At 46.3% G+C, this 18,281-nt stretch overlaps 1 protein-coding gene and 1 non-coding gene across 2 annotated transcripts; one reads left to right on the forward strand and one right to left on the reverse strand.

The window, feature by feature from the left end:
* Positions 1-960: 960 nt before the first annotated feature.
* LOC127328004 (U1 spliceosomal RNA) lies at positions 961-1,113 on the reverse strand. Its single transcript, XR_007868917.1, has one exon. It is a non-coding gene; the product is annotated as a U1 spliceosomal RNA (small nuclear RNA).
* A 1,257-nt stretch (positions 1,114-2,370) lies between these two features.
* Positions 2,371-3,198, forward strand: LOC127322048 (uncharacterized). Its single transcript, XM_051350998.2, has one exon. It carries the CDS (start codon positions 2,565-2,567, stop codon positions 2,820-2,822), a length of 258 nt encoding a protein of 85 aa, XP_051206958.1. The 5' UTR covers positions 2,371-2,564; the 3' UTR covers positions 2,823-3,198.
* The last annotated feature ends 15,083 nt before the right edge of the window (positions 3,199-18,281 follow it).

The following is an 18,281-nucleotide window of genomic DNA, read 5'->3' on the forward strand; positions in this document are numbered from 1 at the left end:
GCGTGTATCGCGACCAGCAACGCGAGCCCATGGAGTACGTCGGGGCCAGCGTACATTCCGGGAGTGTTGTCCCCGTTGACATCCGGCTTCTACAACGACAGCGTCTGCTAGTACACCAGCGTCAGCGGCGTCGGCATCTGCCTCGGCGTCGGCGACGGAGCAGGCACACCGGGCAGAGCACGACGAGGTCGTCGTGATCGACAGGCCTACGTCGACTCATCATGCGTCGTCGGCGTCTCCCAACCCCTTCTTCTAATTTACGTCTTATTAGCTTGCACCACCCGTCTGTAATATGATCACGCGCCCAGTACTTTGATCGCGGCTACTCTGATCGTGACGACTTCGTCGGGAACGATCTCTTTTGAATGTAAACTATTTAAATTTCTGTTTGGGGATGGTGTTTGGGGGACGCAGCTGGGGGACGATATCCCCTAAACGCGGCACGCAGGAAACACGTCCCCCAAACGCTCGATCTGGTGAGATGCTCTAAAGGAATAGGGACGAGGAACAGAAGTCTAACATGAATACTCCGTGGATAAAGTGTACTTTTAATTTTGTATTAAGTTAAACATTTATGATTTAATGAATTATATAAGAAAATGTGGCTTTATGATTATAAATTAATATCACCGCATCGATCTTGAAATATAGTTTTCGCAATATACGTGTTTGATGTTTTATATGTTGCTACTCCCTCTATCCTATAAAGGAAAATCTTAGATTTATCTAGACACTTATACGGATGTAAAACATTTTAATAGGGACTAGGGAGTACTATATTCTTTAAAAACTTAGTCACATTTTTGAAAAGCTTAACATAAGACGGATTCTCCTCAGCTACAAAGTTTAAGAAATGCCTGAAAAAGAAGCTGTTCTTTGGATATAGACTGTTTAACTGCAATCTGGCTCCATCGTAATGAATATTTATTTTCAAATTTCAAATATTTTAAATTGATTTTGCAGGGGCCGTGCGCACGCGTACCCCCTCTATAAAAAATTATGATGTCCACTCCCACAAGAGGAGATGGTAGAATAGTGCTCCTCCCAAGTGCAATGGAAGCCACTAATCTAGGCCCCGGGTGTTCTTAATCACCCATCGACCCCATCCAGTTTGGAGCTCCGGTTTTTTAAGGTAGCCCTAGGCGCCTCATATAAAGGATCCTCCTAAGCATCACGCTCTGTCAATAAGCGGTACGGGATTATTAAAACAATCCAGGTTTGATCGCTCGGACGTCTGTTGCGATGTATCCTTCCCAGCCGCGGGCCGAGACGCCAGGAGTTGGGGTTTTTGGGCCGAGCTGTGTGCCGTACTCGAGCCCAGCCTAACTGCAAGAAAACTTCAGCGAATTTCGTTCGTTAAAAACAACCGCAGTTTATTCGTTGCGCTAGAAAGTTAGTTGATTATTCAGAATAAACTGGTGCAGTTAGTTGGGACAGTCACGTCAGTGCCAATAGAATAAGAGATGTCTTGAGAGCAGATGCAGCTATCCAAGCAAGAGACAAATCAGATTGCTGGCTCCAAACAAACAAATAGCTGCAGATTATCTGGTACGAACCCGCGTTCAAAAACTAAGAAGAAACGATGAGCTGGTATGATCCTCCTCCCAGAAAACAAAGCAAAAAAAAAAAAAACAGTGATCTTGTATGAACCGCTAGCTGTCTGCTCATCATCATCTTCAACAGCGTATCCATGGCGGATAAAAAACACAGCCCTGTACTGCTAGTTTAACCGGGTCAACCCTAGCAATCATGCCACACGGGCCGCGATCATCCATTGTTGCCACGCAACGACTCGACAAGTGTATCGCGGAAGTCAGCAAGATCCACTTGTCTCGCCCTGCCCTGGCAGGCGGCAGCAGCTAGCTGGAGTAGTCGGCCGTGGTGACGCGAGAGATCACGCTGAAATTTCCTGCGCCACCACCACCGGGGGTTCCCGACGGCTTACGCCACCGTGCCGGAGGCTTGGACTAAACAACTCCGCTGGGTAGCCAATCATGATCCGCCGGAGTTTTCTTTTGTAGCAGGTAAGCTGTTTGAGAAATTACAGCGACCGATTCTATATTATCCTCGCGTGAGCGCTCCGCACGTCCCTGTCGACCTGGAAAACTCGCCTTCTAAGACTGACCTATCCCTTGCGTTCAAGTCTTCGATCCTGCTGGAATCCCATTGCCCCAATAATCAACCCAGAAAAAAATCTGCCCTGCTAGTTTACCCTTGGTTGGCTCCCATGAATTGGATTTCATGTAGTATGCGTGCGTGAGTCTCTGACACGACAAGAATTTGATTGAGAGTTAAGACGAAGCTGTCAGGGAACACTAATAAATAATAATCCATACTACTAGCTAGGCGAGCACTCCATTTGGTCTCTATCCACTCCGGGGCTTGTTCTGTTCTGCCTCCCTTTTTAAGCTCATCTCCTCCTACCAAAGAGAGGCAAACCTCTCTCTCGAGACTTAAGTTTCCTGATAACTACAAGTCTACAACTCCTCTCTATCTCTTTCTCGTCACTCGTCAGCTCTCAAGAGAGAACGCAAAAGGTAGCGGAGCTCGTGGAGATTCTGGACATGGAGGGCCTCATCCCGTTCATCTACAGGGCCGTGGCGCAGTACAGGAAGGAGGGGCAGGTCTCCTTGGGCGACCTCTTCTTCGACGAGCCATCCCCGTCGTCGCCGACCTCGTCCTACTTCCGTCTCCCTGGGGACTCCGGCAGGTACCAGCTCTTCACGCAGACGTCTTCGTCCGCCGACTCCGGTGCGGTCGGAGCGGCGCGGCGGTCTCCGGCGAACCGCCGGCGCACCCTGGAGCATGGCGGATCACGGTGACCGGTTGAAGGGCAGGCCGTAAGGCAACAAAAGCAACCGAAGCAAAATAAGTTCCTAGGTACGTCCTACGTAGTGTACATGCAGATACGATGGTGATTGCTGGAGCAACTGCAAATACGAGCTGTGCAGACTTGCAATTTATGCCTTAAGTACAGTATTTCCGTGTATTTTCTTACAGCTTGTAATGGTCCGTGAGTGTCAACTGTGAATATGGGGTGCATAAGCCTAAGCGCAGGCCCTCCGAAGGAGGCTTGTCAAAGTGTAATATTGCCAATAAAAGCGTGTGCATGTACAAGGTTGTAAACGCAAACATGTCTGGTTGCAGAAACTGCAAAAGAAGTTAGTTCCTGGTATAAAGTATCAAGATATTGCTGATTGCGTTGTTGTTCAGTTAAGCTTTCCATTTCAGAAGGGAAAAAAAAACCCTCCATTCTTCAGCTCGGAATGAGAATAAGAATAACTTTGTGACCAATAACAAGAATACTTTTTCTAGCATGGACATTCTGGGCTAGTCCATAATATCTTACTGGAAAGACTAACCCACCTAAGCTGCTAGTACATTGCAAGAGTGCTCTTCCAAACTCGTTCCTCAGTTCGGAATAATAGGGAGGGAGGGAGGGAGGGAGGGAGGGAGGGAGGGAGGGAGAGAGAGAGAGAGAGAGAGAGAGAGAGAGAGAGAGAGGGAGAGAGAGAGAGGGAGAGGGAGAGGGAGAGGGAGAGAGAGAGGGAGAGGGAGAGAGGGAGGGAGGGAGGGAGGGAGGGAGGGAGGGAGGGAGGGAGGGAGAGAGAGAGAGAGAGAGAGAGAGAGAGAGAGAGAGAGAGAGAGAGAGAGTTATAATAACCTATGTAAAACCGGATTCATGAGTGAAATGAGACAATACACCGAACGAATCAGTTTCATGTGTAATTTGTCTTTGATCTGTCATTTAGTTGCAGCTCCTTTTTTTTCTTCTATATCTACCATTAATATATCTAGAGTGAGTTTCACTTTACTCCTACCCTAGTTATGTATCTCAGAAACTAATTACGTGATCGAGTGAAAATTTGTTTGGGTTACCTCTTTTAGAAGTTTTGAACCTCTCTTCTGTCGTGTGTCTGTTGAGCAAGGTGTGAGGTGATGATTGTGGTTCAAAAACATCACGACAACGATGAGGAATGGTACATACGGATAAGAGAAGTATAGGCATGATCGGAAATGATGGCTCCGATCTTCACACTATTCCGCGCCACATGGACGTAACATGTGGACCCTATCTTAAATATTTTAAAACAAGAAATTGCTAAGTTGGGGTAAAACCGTGTTCAAAGACCGTAGATGAGATATTTCGCTAGAAGTTCCACTAAATGAGATAATACGTGTCATAAATGCACAATTGCAGGGCAAAATGTGGCATTCACTAGTATGACTATGTTGCAGATCATGGTGAGTTGGTGACCAGTTGAAGGGCTCGCCGTAAGAAACAAAAAGCAACCGAAGCAAAATAAGTGAAGACTTTAGGTACATGCCAGTTTTGTAGGCACAACTGGACTAGTGAAAGAACATTTCCCGCCCTTTTGGGTTTTGTGTGTTTGACGTCAACACTATGTATATTTTTATGTGTGTTGATGTAGACAGGTACAAGCCATCAAAAATTATGTTGGATCGGTGTATTGGTTTAGCTGTTCTGAAGTTCTGCAGGTTTTCTGTATCTGGCGGAAGTTCCGGCCTAATCTGGCGGAAGTTCCGGCCTGTCTTTTTCAGCAGAAGCTTCTCAGCAGCCTCGTGCTCAGTTTTCTCTTCAGGACCGGAAGTTCCGGTGGAGTTGGCCGGAAGTTCCGGCCAGCGGAACTTCCGCCCAACTTCCGGGCAAGTTCCGGAATTCCGAGTTTGCGGCTCTGTAATGTCCAGTAAGGTTTTCGTAAGTTTCCGGAAGTTGGCCGGAACTTGGCCGGAACTTCCGGCCACCGGAAGTTCCGCCCAAGTTCCGCCCCTTCTTTTGCTTTGCAGGTTTTTCATCAAGGGCGGAAGTTCCGGCCCGAGTGGCCGGTACTTCCGGTGGAAGCCGGAACTTCCGGCCATCCTGGCCGGAACTTCCGGTGTTAGTGGAATTCGTCCCCAACGGTCAGATCTGAAAGCTCCACCCATATAAATAGCTTTCTCCTCCAAAGGGATAAGTTGCTCAATCATTGCAAGAAAAATCTGCCAAGCTTCATCACCATTAGAGCCACCTCAAGAACACAAGATTTGCAAGATCTCCTTCCTCCCCCAACCAAAGCTCTTGATCTTTGGAGATTCGAAGGAGAAGACACCGATCTACATCCTCACCGAAGCGTTCTTCATTTCCCCCTCTCTTGTTTGAGGGATCTCATGCTAGTGTTCCTATTTGGTTCCCTAGTTGATTTGTGTTGATGTATTGTTGTTGATTGTTGTGTTGTAACAGATTTGGGAGCCTCCAATTTGGTTGTGGATGTGTGCCCCAAGAACCTTGTAAAGGTCCGGTTTCCGCCTCGAGGAAATCCCTTAGTGGAAGTGGGCTAGGCCTTCGTGGCGTTGCTCACCGGAGATCTGAGTGAAGCCTTCGTGGCTGTTGGTTTGGCTTTCGTAGCAACCACACTCCTCCAAACGTAGACGTACCTTCTTGCAAAGGAAGGGAACTACGAGAATCATCTCCGTGTCATCGCGTGCTCCACTCTCGGTTACCTCTATCTCACTCTATCTCTCATATATTGTGTAGCTATATCTTGCCTAGTTGATAACCTTGTCATATAGGGAAATTCACTTAGTTGCATATCTAGAGAATTTACCTTTTGTGTCAAGCCTAAATTGAAAAAGAACTAAAAATTGGTTAGCACCTATTCACCCCCCCTCTAGGTGCGGCATACGATCCTTTCAATTGGTATCAGAGCCTCGGCTCTTATTTCGGGCTTAACCGCCTAAGAGTATGCCGGACGAGGAGTCCTCGGAAGGGGCCGCCAAGATGGTCTCTGTGGAAGACTTCAATTCGTTGAAGTCCTCCATGGAAGCCCAAATGGAAAGCATGAAAAAGATGATTGCCGAGCTTTTGGCTCCGGCCCTTCCCAAGGCTCCTAGTGTAGAGGTAAAAGACACGGGTGCGTTAGATAAGGGAGAGTCTTCGGACCTACCCTCATCTACCAAACCCGTGGAAGGTGATAACTTAAACACTATTAAATCTCCCATTGCATCTCCTAGGGGAACCGATGGGAGTGAGAGCTACAATCGAGTACCTCCACCTTTCCAATCACCCGATATACCGGTTCCCCATCCCCATTTGAACATTCGGGGCGACCCACCTAAGTTTTCTATTGAGAATTTCGATACTTGGCAATTTGAGTTCCGCTCTCATGTTTGCAGTGCCTCCAATGAATTATGGAGAATCATCTTGGAGGGCTTCAAGCCATACAACCCCGACAAGTTGACAAGAAGAGAAGCGGTTGATAGTCAACTCAACAACACCGCCTTGTACATGATTCAAACTAGTGTGGGGACAAAGGAATTGCATCGTGTCCGGAACTACACCACCGCCAAGGAAGCTTGGGATGGTTTGACCGCTAGTTGCATTGGAAGTGAGAGCACAAGGAGGAACAAGTATAATGCTCTCAAGAATAAAGCCGAAGGGTTCTTGAGGCTACCGGATGAAGATCATGAAGATATGTATGGAAGACTTCTCACCGTTGCCGATGCCTTCCGGCTTATTGGTGCCACCCACATAAATGACTCTTGGATCAAGGAGAAGTACATTGAATGCATGATGCCATTTGTACCCATTGATGTCAAGACTCTTGTGGGGAGGGAATGCTATTCCTCTCTCACCTCTCAACAAGTCGTGCACGAGATGCAAGCTCTCAAGGTGCTTGAGGAAGCCTCTCTTGATTCTCGCAATCGTGCCCTTGGAATGGCAAAAGGTTCCAACCTTGCCTTGGTGGCCAACTCCGTCGATGAAGTGATTCCTCAAGAATCTTATACGGCATCTTGGAGCATGACCTATCCGGAAGATTTGCAATGCCACTACCATGACCACATGGCCTTCCATGCAAAGTCATTTTGGATTGATCCCTCCAAGGCCAAGGAAGACAACATCAAGAGGAACAACAAAAGTGGGTTCACTAGCTTTGGTCCAAAGACAAGATCATGCTACAATTGTGATGACAAGCGCCACTTCATTGCCGAATGCCCCTATGAGAATAGAGAGCTTCATAATGGGAGGCTCATTCCCAAGGACAAGAGCAAAGACTCAAAGGGCAAATATTCAAAGCCCCTCAACAAGAAGTTCTACAACAACAAGACCAAGAAGGGCAAGAGGCCCTCAAGAGTTGTGCTAGTAACAAGGGAAGAATATTCTTCCGATGAAGTTGAAAGTTCTAGTGGTGATGAAGATGAAGAAAGCTCAAAGGAATTGGCCGCCATCGTCACCACCAACACACCCTCTTCATCTCTCTTTGAATCTCCCAATGAGAACCCTCATATCAAGAATGCACATTGCTTCATGGCAAGGTCCTCCTTGGACACACCTATTGTGCTATCAACTCAAGAAGAGTATACCTCCGGAGATGATGATGTTGATGATGAAGAAGATGCAACCTCTAATGGATTGGTCGCTCTTGCCTCCCTCTCCACTAACTCTTCATCACCAAGTGAATCCCCCAATGAGGTCATTCATGTGGAGGAAGAAAGTTGCCTTATGGCTAAATCCTCCGAGGTATCATCCCCTAACCCCTCTATGCCTAACTTATCTAGTGATCTAGGGGTTGATGATGCTAGTCTAAAAGTGAAACAAGAAATGCTAGAGTTTGATGATTTCATTCTTAACCTACAAGGTAACACTAAGAAGCATGTTTCTAGCCTCATGGTTCGTATAGCTCAACAAAGTGATATGCTTGAGAAAAAGGGTCAAATAGAGAGAGAAGACTCTCTTGAAATCCATGCTCTTAAAAATGCTCTTGAGGAAAGTCAAGAAACTATAGCTTTTCTTGAGGAGAGGCTAGAAACTCTTGAAGAGCCTCAAGATAAAATTAACAAGCTCACAAAAGCTAGAGATCTTGCTAGGGCTAAGTCTAAAGTGCTTAAAAAGGAAAAGGCCCAATTTGAGGTTGATCATGAGAAACTTGTGAAAGATCTAGATGAACTAGACAAAGCTCACAAAGCTTTGAAGAGTGAATACACTCTCTTATCCAAGTCTTATGAGCAACTTCAAATTAGGCTTGCCTCATATGATGTGCCTAGCTCCTCTACTCCTTCATGTGATCATGCAAATGTTATTGAGGAAAATGCTAGGTTGAAAGATGAACTTGCTAGGACCTCCTCTCCCCAAAGTAAACTTTCCTTGGATGATCTTTTGAGTAAGCAAAGGTCAAACAATGGGAAGGAGGGACTTGGTTTTAATTCCAAGGCTAAAAAGGCAAACAAGAAAAAGACCAAGCCCGCACATGAGAAAGCTAATGGTGAACCCCGAAAGGGCAACACCATTAATGATGATGGTGCGGGAATAGATAACCCTCACTATGTTCTCTTCAAAGATTATTATGGTGATGTCTATGCTAAATATGTTGGTCCTTATGATGGTTATGTTGCTTGGTCTATTTGGGTCCCAAAGACCCTTGTTGCTAACAAAAGAGGACCCATTGAAAAATGGGTACCTAAATCCAAGAATTGATCTCATGTAGGACTATGCCGCCGGAGGTTCAAAATGGGTACTTGATAGTGGATGTACAAGTCATATGACCGGCGGCAATAACCTCGTCAAGGAGTTGAGGCCTAACATAAATGATATCACCGTCTCCTTTGGCGATAATTCTACATCCGAGGTATTGGGTTTTGGCAAGGTTGTGGTTGCACACAACATTACTCTTGTGGATGTCATGCTTGTCAAAACCCTTGGTTACAATTTGCTTTCCGTTTCCGCCCTTGGCAAGATAGGTTTCGCCGTCTTTATTGATAATGATATTGTGGTCCTCTTGTGGAGCAAGACTCTAAAAGTCGCATTCGTTGGGTATCGCGAACACAACTTGTATGTGGTGGACTTTTCGGGGACCACCACGTCGAGTGCGATGTGCCTATTCGGAAAGGCGGACGTGGGTTGGTTGTGGCATCGCCGCCTAGCCCATGTCAACATGAGAACTTTGCAAAGTCTTCACAAGGGGAACCATATTGTGGGACTAATGGAAAATGTGTCTTTTGCCAAAGATCGTGTTTGTAGGGCTTGTGTTGAAGGAAAAATGCATGACTCTCCGCATCCAAGCAAGACCATCATCTCTTCCAAGAGGATCTTGGAGCTCCTTCATGTGGATCTCTTTGGTCCCGTTACTCATGCAAGTCTTGGTGCGAAGAAACATTGCTTGGTGATTGTCGATGACTACTCAAGATACACTTGGGTCTACTTTCTCAAGACGAAAGATGAGACTCAACAAGTATTCATTGATTTTGCTACCGAGGTGCAACGCCAACACAACCTCCTCATTATGGCAATAAGAAGTGACAACGGCTCCGAGTTCAAGAACTACACACTCAATGATTTTCTTAGTGATGAGGGGATTCGTCATCAATATTCCGCTGCTTACACCCCTCAACAAAATGGTGTTGCGGAGAGGAAGAACCGGACTCTTATGGATATGGCGAGGTCTATGATGGCGGAGTATAAATCCCGCTACAACTTTTGGGCCGAAGCCATCTCCACCGCTTGTCACTCCTCCAACCGGCTCTATCTCCGCAAGGGCTTGAACAAGACTCCATATGAAATACTCACCGGGAACAAGCCTAATATCTCATACTTCAAGGTGTTCGGGTGTAAGTGTTTCTACAAAATCAAAGGGGTTCGTTTGTCTAAATTTGCTCCTAAAGCTTTGGAGGGTATATTTGTTGGTTACGGTGCCGAATCTCACACTTATAGAATCTTTGATGTATCATCCGGGATTATCATTGAATCTTGTAGTGTGAAGTTCGAAGAAAATGATGGCTCCCAAGTGGGGCAAGTTGATGTTTGTGCAGGTGATGAAATACCTCAAGATGCCATAGTAAGAATGGGTGTGGGATTTTTCCGCCCCATTGAGGGACACGGTGTGGCATCTCGGGAAGAACTATGCTCTACCACGGTGGAGCCCTCATCTTCTCAACATCAACAAACCTTACCTAGTGAAGCAAATGATGCACCAACCCAAGAACAAGAACAAGACCCTCCCTCTTATGTGCAAGATCAAGGACAAGATCAAGGTCAAGATCAACCAATCATTCATAATGGCTCCAATGAGGATCCAACCAACTCTTGCCCTTCTCCTAACATTGTTCAAGATCAAGCACATGAGATTGAGCAACCCCAAGCAATTGAGGAAGCTCAAGTTCAAGGTCAAGACGGGGACCCAAATGATCAAGTTGATCAAGTGACACCTCCAAGGCCAAGAAGAACCAAGGAGGAGATCGAGGCCCGTCGTTTAGCAAGAAGAGAAAGGACCCTTGAAATTCGTGGACACACTCATGACAAGGTCCTTGGTGATGTTCGAGCAAAAGTCTCCACAAGAAGGCAATTGGCTAACTTTAGCAATTATCATGCTTATATCTCCGTAGTGGAACCCAAGAAAGTATTTGAAGCCCTTGAAGATTCGGATTGGGTGGAAGCTATGCATGAGGAACTCAACAACTTCAAGCGCAACAAAGTGTGGACCTTAGTAGAGAAGCCAAAGGAGTGCCGCAATGTTATAGGCACTAAATGGATATTCAAGAACAAGCAAGATGAGTTTGGAAATATTGTGAGGAACAAGGCAAGATTGGTGGCTCAAGGTTTCTCTCAAGTTGAAGGAATTGACTTTGGAGAGACCTATGCTCCCGTGGCCTGCCTTGAGTCCATCCGTATCCTTCTTGCTTATGCTTCGCATCATAACTTTAAGTTACAACAAATGGATGTGAAAAGTGCTTTTCTTAATGGTCCTTTGCATGAAGAGGTGTATGTTAAGCAACCCCCGGGGTTCGAGGATCTCAACTTTCCTAACCATGTCTACAAGCTTGATAAAGCTCTTTATGGTCTCAAACAAGCTCCTAGAGCTTGGTATGAGCACCTTAAGGAATTGTTGGTAGACCTTGGGTTTGATGTTGGGCTAATCGACCCCACTCTTTTTACTAAGAGGGTCAATGGGGAGCTTTTCGTTTGCCAATTATATGTTGATGATATTATATTTGGCTCTACTAACAAAGCTTTCAATGATGAATTCTCAAAGCTTATGACCGATAGGTTTGAGATGTCTATGATGGGAGAGATGAAGTTTTTCCTTGGTTTTGAGATCAAGCAATTGAGAGAAGGAACCTTCATCAATCAAGCAAAATATCTCCAAGACATGCTCAAGAGGTTAAGATGACCGAGTTGAAGGGTGTGGCCACTCCTATGGTTACCAAATGTCATCTTGCACTAGATCCCAATGGTAAAGAGGTGGATCAAAAGGTATATCGCTCCATGATTGGATCCTTGCTTTACCTTTGTGCATCTAGACCGGACATAGTGTTGAGTGTTGGTGTGTGTGCAAGGTATCAAGCTTCTCCTAAGGAGAGCCACATGATAGCTCTCAAAAGAATCTTTCGATATTTGGTTGATACCCCAAGATATGGTATTTGGTACCCCAAAGGCTCAAGTTTTATTCTCAATGGGTACACCGATGCGGATTGGGCGGGTGACAAGGATGATAGGAAATCAACTTCCAGGGCTTGCCAATTCCTTGGTAGGTCCTTGGTGTGTTGGTCATCTAAGAAGCAAAATTGCATATCTCTCTCCACCGCCGAAGCCGAATATGTTGCCGCCGCAAGTGGATGCACTCAATTGTTATGGATGAGGCAAACTTTAAAGGAATACGGTGTCATTTGTGACAAAGTGCCTCTATTATGTGACAATGAAAGTGCCATCAAGATTGCCTATAATCCGGTGCAACATTCAAGAACGAAGCATATTGAGATCCGGAATCATTTCATTAGGGATCATGTTGCCCGTGGTGATATTGAGCTTATCTATGTTCCTACCAAAGATCAACTTGCCGATATATTCACGAAGCCTCTTGATGAAGCAAGGTTCACTTATTTGAGGAATGAGCTAAATATCATCGATTCAAGGAGTATAGCTTGACCATCTTGCAAACACACCTTCGTCTCAAAACTTTATTTGGTTTAGATGTGGGCATGGAAATAGGGGGAGTGCGGTTTAAATTATTGAGCTATCCCTCCCCCCATAATGCCAACATTAAAGATTTCATTCTCGTTATATCATATGTTGATATGTGAGCTTAAATGATGAGTATTGGTTTGGACCCAAGATATATCTTCGCGGTGCCATACCATAACACTCATATATGGTGGCCTAGGCCACCACACTCTTCTTCGTGAAGAGTTGGAGTTGTTTGGATTTTCATTGGATTTTATTGACATCTCCTTGTTTATGGGAAATCACTCATTTTTGGCCTTCATTTGATTTATTTGCAAAAATGAGTGATCATGTACCATCTCACAGTTTGGCGTATCTGTCCTAAGCCTATCTCATCTAAGACATATCCTTCACCTTCTCCAAGTGCACCTCGTTCGTGTCAAAATCCTGTTTTTGGGCACAATTTCCTGTTCCACCGGAAGTTCCGGTCGTTTCGACCGGTACTTCCGGCTGGCATCCTTTTCGCCAGTTCAGCCTTTCGTGTCCTGTCTGGGTGGTTCCTGAGAGACCGGAAGTTCCGGCTCCAACGAGCGGAACTTCCGGCCTTAAGTGGCCACTATATAACAGGGCCGAACGGGTGAGCAGTTCCATCTTCCTCACTTTTCCCCTTTCCAAGATCTGTTTGGTGGTGCTCCTCCCCTGTGACGGCTGCTGCTCCTCCGGCCGGATCTCCCTCCTCCGGCGCTTCCCGCCGGATCGTCTCCGTGGATCGGCATCCTCTCCCTCTTCTCCTCCATGGCTCCCCCCGGTTTGTGCCCTCTCCCTCTCTATGTGTGGGTAGACCTCACTAGATGAAATATAGGGCATACTCTAGGCAAAGCTATGGTAGAAATCCTCTAGATGCCTTTCCTCTACTAGATCGTGCTTAGGATGTCGTGGTAATGCGGGTCTCTTAGCCATTGCCTCAGATCTGGTGAGAAACTACCGCTGTTTTCGAACAGCCGGAAGTTCCGGCCCTTCACGCCGGCCCTTCACGCCGGAACTTCCGCCCGGGGCGGAACTTCCGCCGGTTCTCACCGGAACTTCCGGCCTGGCGACTTTTTCTGCTGTTACCCGATATCCTGTGCATGCTCTGGTGTTTGGCCTCCCAGCCTATGTGCTTTCATTCATCATTCCTATCTTTTGATTCCGTCATCAGGTGGTTCCAAGAAGAGAGGCAAGGATCATGTGGATGAAGTTGAGGAAGAGCTTGAGCAAACCCGACCATCCAAGCTCACCGCTCGCCAGCAAGCTGCTCAGAAGCTCAAGTCACCGGCTGTTCGTGGGAAGAACGTACACATATCCGTGAAGGGCATGCAATACAATGAGTACAAGGAGCTCCGTGACATGAACCCTTACCTCACCCCTCGGAGCAATAGGGTTGGGGATAAGCGGTTCCACAACAAGACCCAAGAGGAGATATTCTATGAGATCTACATACCATTCAAGAAGGGGGTCGCTCCTCAACATGCTATTGACACCGGGAAGATGGCCGCTAATAAGTACTTTGACGAAGCCTATGCCATGTGTGGAGAGTTTGGGCTCTATCCCATTATGGAGCTCAACAAGGACTATGATGTTGGGTTGATTCAACAATTCTATGCCACCGTCCACTTTGAGCAAGATGAAGCAAAAACTTTTCGGTGGATGACTCATGAGAAGCTCCTTGAGTCTAACTTGGCAAAGTTTGGACTCGCCCTTGGATACCCTCGCTACCCGGGCGTTGATGCAAATGGTTGGAGGTGCCATGATAGCTCATGGGCTCAAACAAGGGAAGTCTTGGAGAACCTCTACATTCCCGGTTGGGGTATAGCGGGCAAGAGTGCGGATCTTCTCCCTACTTGGGATATTATGCTTAGAGTCTACCGGGAAATCATTGGACCAAAGGGTGGCAACCTTGATGAGATACATCTTTATGAAGTGGATCTAATGGCAAACTCTTTTGCTAAGAAGGGCACCGGTGAGAAGCTTGATGTGATGGACTACATCTACCATGAGATGTGGTCATGTGTGTATGAGAAGAAGCTTCCCGCCTTTGCTCCGTACATTATGAAGCTCATTGAGGACACTTGGATGGATACTTGCAATGCTAGACTCGTTCAATCCATTCCACTCACTCTCACATCCCATGAAGTGAAGACATTGAGGGCCAAGCGCCACAACTCTGCTCTTGAAGAGGTTAACCCCATGGATGAGAAGCCACCGAGTTGGGCTTCCAAGCTAGCACGCCGCTTGAGACAGATTTTTTGCCTCACTTCTGCAGTCAACCATCGTCAGTATCAGCAGCATGTTGAAGCCAAGAAGTCAAGGCTCCGTCAGAAGAGCATCATGAGGGCACTTGAGGTGGAAGTGTCTCCTCCCGGATCCGAGGAGAACATCACTCCGGAGGCAGAGTGGGTCTCTCAGCATGGCATGCCTCTCCCTCCAGATGGTCTTGAGATCGAGTCTCCTCCGCACACTCCTCCCTACCCCGGCGCCACATCGAACCTCCCTCCCGGCTGGGCTAACGCCGACCCTTGGGATGCGTAGATTCTCTTTTTCCTTTTTGGTGCTTTGTTGCCAAAGGGGGAGAATGAGACCTTGTTAGGTTGCTCTTCGGTGGGTATTTGCATGGGGGAGTCACAAGCTCGTGTTGGCTTTGGTTTTTATTGCTTGTGATTCTAGTTATCTTTATGGTGTCGAACTATGTCTTAGCTATTTGGTTTGTAAACTCTATCTATGTGTGCTTGGAACCTTATTTGTGTATGGTAAACTCCGTATGTGAGTCTTCCTTGGTTATCTATGTGTGCATGATCTTATTATCCATATGCTTATCACTATGTTGTATTGCTAATCCTTGGAAGGCGGATGCAAGATATAGGGGGAGCTTCTTATGTACCATTGCTCCTATCTAGGGGGAGCTCCTCTATATCTCTCACATTGTTGTTTACATTATCTATTCCTTGCAAATACTTGTGTTGTCATCAAACACCAAAAAGGGGGAGATTGAAAGAACATTTCCCGCCCTTTTGGGTTTTGTGTGTTTGACGTCAACACTATGTATATTTTTATGTGTGTTGATGTAGACAGGTACAAGCCATCAAAAATTATGTTGGATCGGTGTATTGGTTTAGCTGTTCTGAAGTTCTGCAGGTTTTCTGTATCTGGCGAAAGTTCCGGCCTAATCTGGCGGAAGTTCCGGCCTGTCTTTTTCAGCAGAAGCTTCTCAGCGCAGTCTGTGCTCAGTTTTCTCTTCAGGACCGGAAGTTCCGGTGGAGTTGGCCGGAAGTTCTGGCCAGCGGAACTTCCGCCCAACTTCCGGGCAAGTTCCGGAATTCCGAGTTTGCGGCTCTGTAATGTCCAGTAAGGTTTTCGCAAGTTTCCGGAAGTTGGCCGGAACTTGGCCGGAACTTCCGGCTACCGGAAGTTCCGCCCAAGTTCCGCCCCTTCTTTTGCTTTGCAGGTTTTTCATCAAGGGCGGAAGTTCCGGCCCGAGTGGCCGGTACTTCCGGTGGAAGCCGGAACTTCCGGCCATCCTGGCCGGAACTTCCGGTGTTAGTGGAATTCGTCCCCAACGGTCAGATCTGAAAGCTCCACCCATATAAATAGCTTTCTCCTCCAAAGGGATAAGTTGCTCAATCATTGCAAGAAAAATCTGCCAAGCTTCATCACCATTAGAGCCACCTCAAGAACACAAGATTTGCAAGATCTCCTTCCTCCCCCAACCAAAGCTCTTGATCTTTGGAGATTCGAAGGAGAAGACACCGATCTACATCCTCACCGAAGCGTTCTTCATTTCCCCTCTCTTGTTTGAGGGATCTCATGCTAGTGTTCCTATTTGGTTCCCTAGTTGATTTGTGTTGATGTATTGTTGTTGATTCTTGTGTTGTAACAGATTTGGGAGCCTCCAATTTGGTTGTGGATGTGTGCCCCAAGAACCTTGTAAAGGTCCGGTTTCCGCCTCGAGGAAATCCCTTAGTGGAAGTGGGCTAGGCCTTCGTGGCGTTGCTCACCGGAGATCTGAGTGAAGCCTTCGTGGCTGTTGGTTTGGCTTTCGTAGCAACCACACTCCTCCAAACGTAGACGTACCTTCTTGCAAAGGAAGGGAACTACGGGAATCATCTCCGTGTCATCGCGTGCTCCACTCTCGGTTACCTCTATCTCACTCTATCTCTCATATATTGCGTAGCTATATCTTGCCTAGTTGATAACCTTGTCATATAGGGAAATTCACTTAGTTGCATATCTAGAGAATTTACCTTTTGTGTCAAGCCTAAATTGAAAAAGAACTAAAAATTGGTTAGCACCTATTCACCCCCCCTCTAGGTGCGGCATACGATCCTTTCAACTAGGCAAGAAAAAATTAAGGAAGTGCTTGGTGTTTATGCCTCTAGTACATGCCAGTTCACAAACCCTGCCAAGTGCTCCATTATGTTTGGTGACTTCTTCCCAGAGGATCAGCGAGTGGAGGTCAAAACCTACCTACATATCACACATGAGACTTTTGAAACTAAGCACCTCGGGCTACCTACACCTGAAGGGAGGATGAACAAGGGGAAATTCCAAAGCTTGCAAGCAAAATTAGCTAAGTGTTTGGTCAATTGGGACCCCAACCCTAAATCGTATACAACAAAAGAGGTCTTGATCAAATCCGTTGCCCAGGCTCTCACCGTCTATGTAATGGAGGGTTTTAAGCTGCCCATGGATCTTTGCAATGAGCTTACCAAGATGATTGGAAGGTACTGTTGTGTGTGTGTGAGGTGGGTGGGTGGGGAGGAGGCAGAAAGCGGGAAGAGGAAAATAAACACAATGTCTAAGGAGGTTCAAGTACTAGCAGGCCTGACGGCGAAGGCCCCTGTTAAGAAATGATATGGAATTGCCTGGTTCCCCCAAAAGTAAAATTGCTTGCCCGAAAGATTTGCTGAAACGGCCTAGCTATGCAAGAAAACATGGCGAGGAGGAGGATGGCTACAACAAGTCTGTGCCAAATGTGGATCTTTGCCTGATGACACCCCTTCCACATTTTCATACACTTCCCGCAAGCTCGCACCCTCTGGTTGGCGATCAAGGAAGAGTGGGAGCTTCCTGTGGGTGAAGTGATTCGCATGAAGTGACTCAGCTGACAGGGACAAAATGGCTCATTCGGCTACTCACTACCATTTATGAAATGCAACAGGCACAGACAATTATGGTCTTATGGCCGATCTGCCATAACCATAATGAAATGACACATGCTAAACCATATCCATCTATCGAAGGCTCCAATTGGTCCTTAATAAGCTGCCTTAATTCTCTATTGTTTGTTAAGCAATATCCAACTGGATATATTTTTAAAGGAAACAATGGTCATTGGACGTGATGTCGGCTTTAGAGCTAAAAGCAAGAACTAGGATGGAAGGCAGAAGGTCTGGAAGAGGTGGATCGCCCCAGAACTAGGTCAAGCCAAGTCGAATACTCATGGAGCTTTCCTTAATAGCAGCAAAGCTGGAACTAGAATGGTTTTGAGGGATCACTAGGGCGATGCCACTGCGGCTGCTTGTCGCGGGGTAGCACACTATGCAACGATGGAAGGGAAGTGGAGCTAATGGCGATTGAAGATGGGTTGCAACTCAGTGTCACGTGAACAAGTGGATTGAATAACCCTTTGTTTAGTTGTAACAAAGTGCAGTCTACAATTGAAATCGACTGCTCTGAATCGGTTGAGCTGATCAAGGAGACTACCCAAACACCTCTATATATGCCTTCGTAGTTACTGACATTCCCGAGTTACTTCAGGAAAGAGAAACAAGTGTAACCAAAGTGTGACGTGAGGCCAATATGGTCGGTCATGAGCTGGCTAAGTTACGCGTAGAGTTAGGCATAGGACGGTTGTGTGGTTTGTCGATCCACCACCGGAAGTATGTTAGGCTATCGACCAAGATTGTAACCCTAATATCGTCTAATATATTTCTCTTTCCCTGCAAAAATGGTGCATTGTACTACTTTCGAAATGCATTGATTTAAAGATTAATGAATTCACATGTTTTTTGGTCACATTATTAGCTCCGTAATGCTACTTGGGAGTTGGGATATTTTCTCTTGCATACAAGGGTGATAGATACTTCATGTCGAGAACTTCAGCATTGGTTTACATTAGGGAAAAAGGAAACACTTGGTGGTTCATCGGGGCTTTCTTCATGAACTTAACATGTATCTTTTGTTCTATTAGCATGAAATTTCGCTCACACTCTTGCTACCGTGACTAATTCTGGTGATGTCAATAAATCTCAGTTGTAATTCACGTTGCAACTCATGACTAGTACGAATCACAGAACAATCCAACAACCCGGTG

Source organism: Lolium perenne, chromosome 1, assembly GCF_019359855.2.
Source record: "Lolium perenne isolate Kyuss_39 chromosome 1, Kyuss_2.0, whole genome shotgun sequence".
Classification (NCBI taxonomy): domain Eukaryota; kingdom Viridiplantae; phylum Streptophyta; class Magnoliopsida; order Poales; family Poaceae; genus Lolium; species Lolium perenne.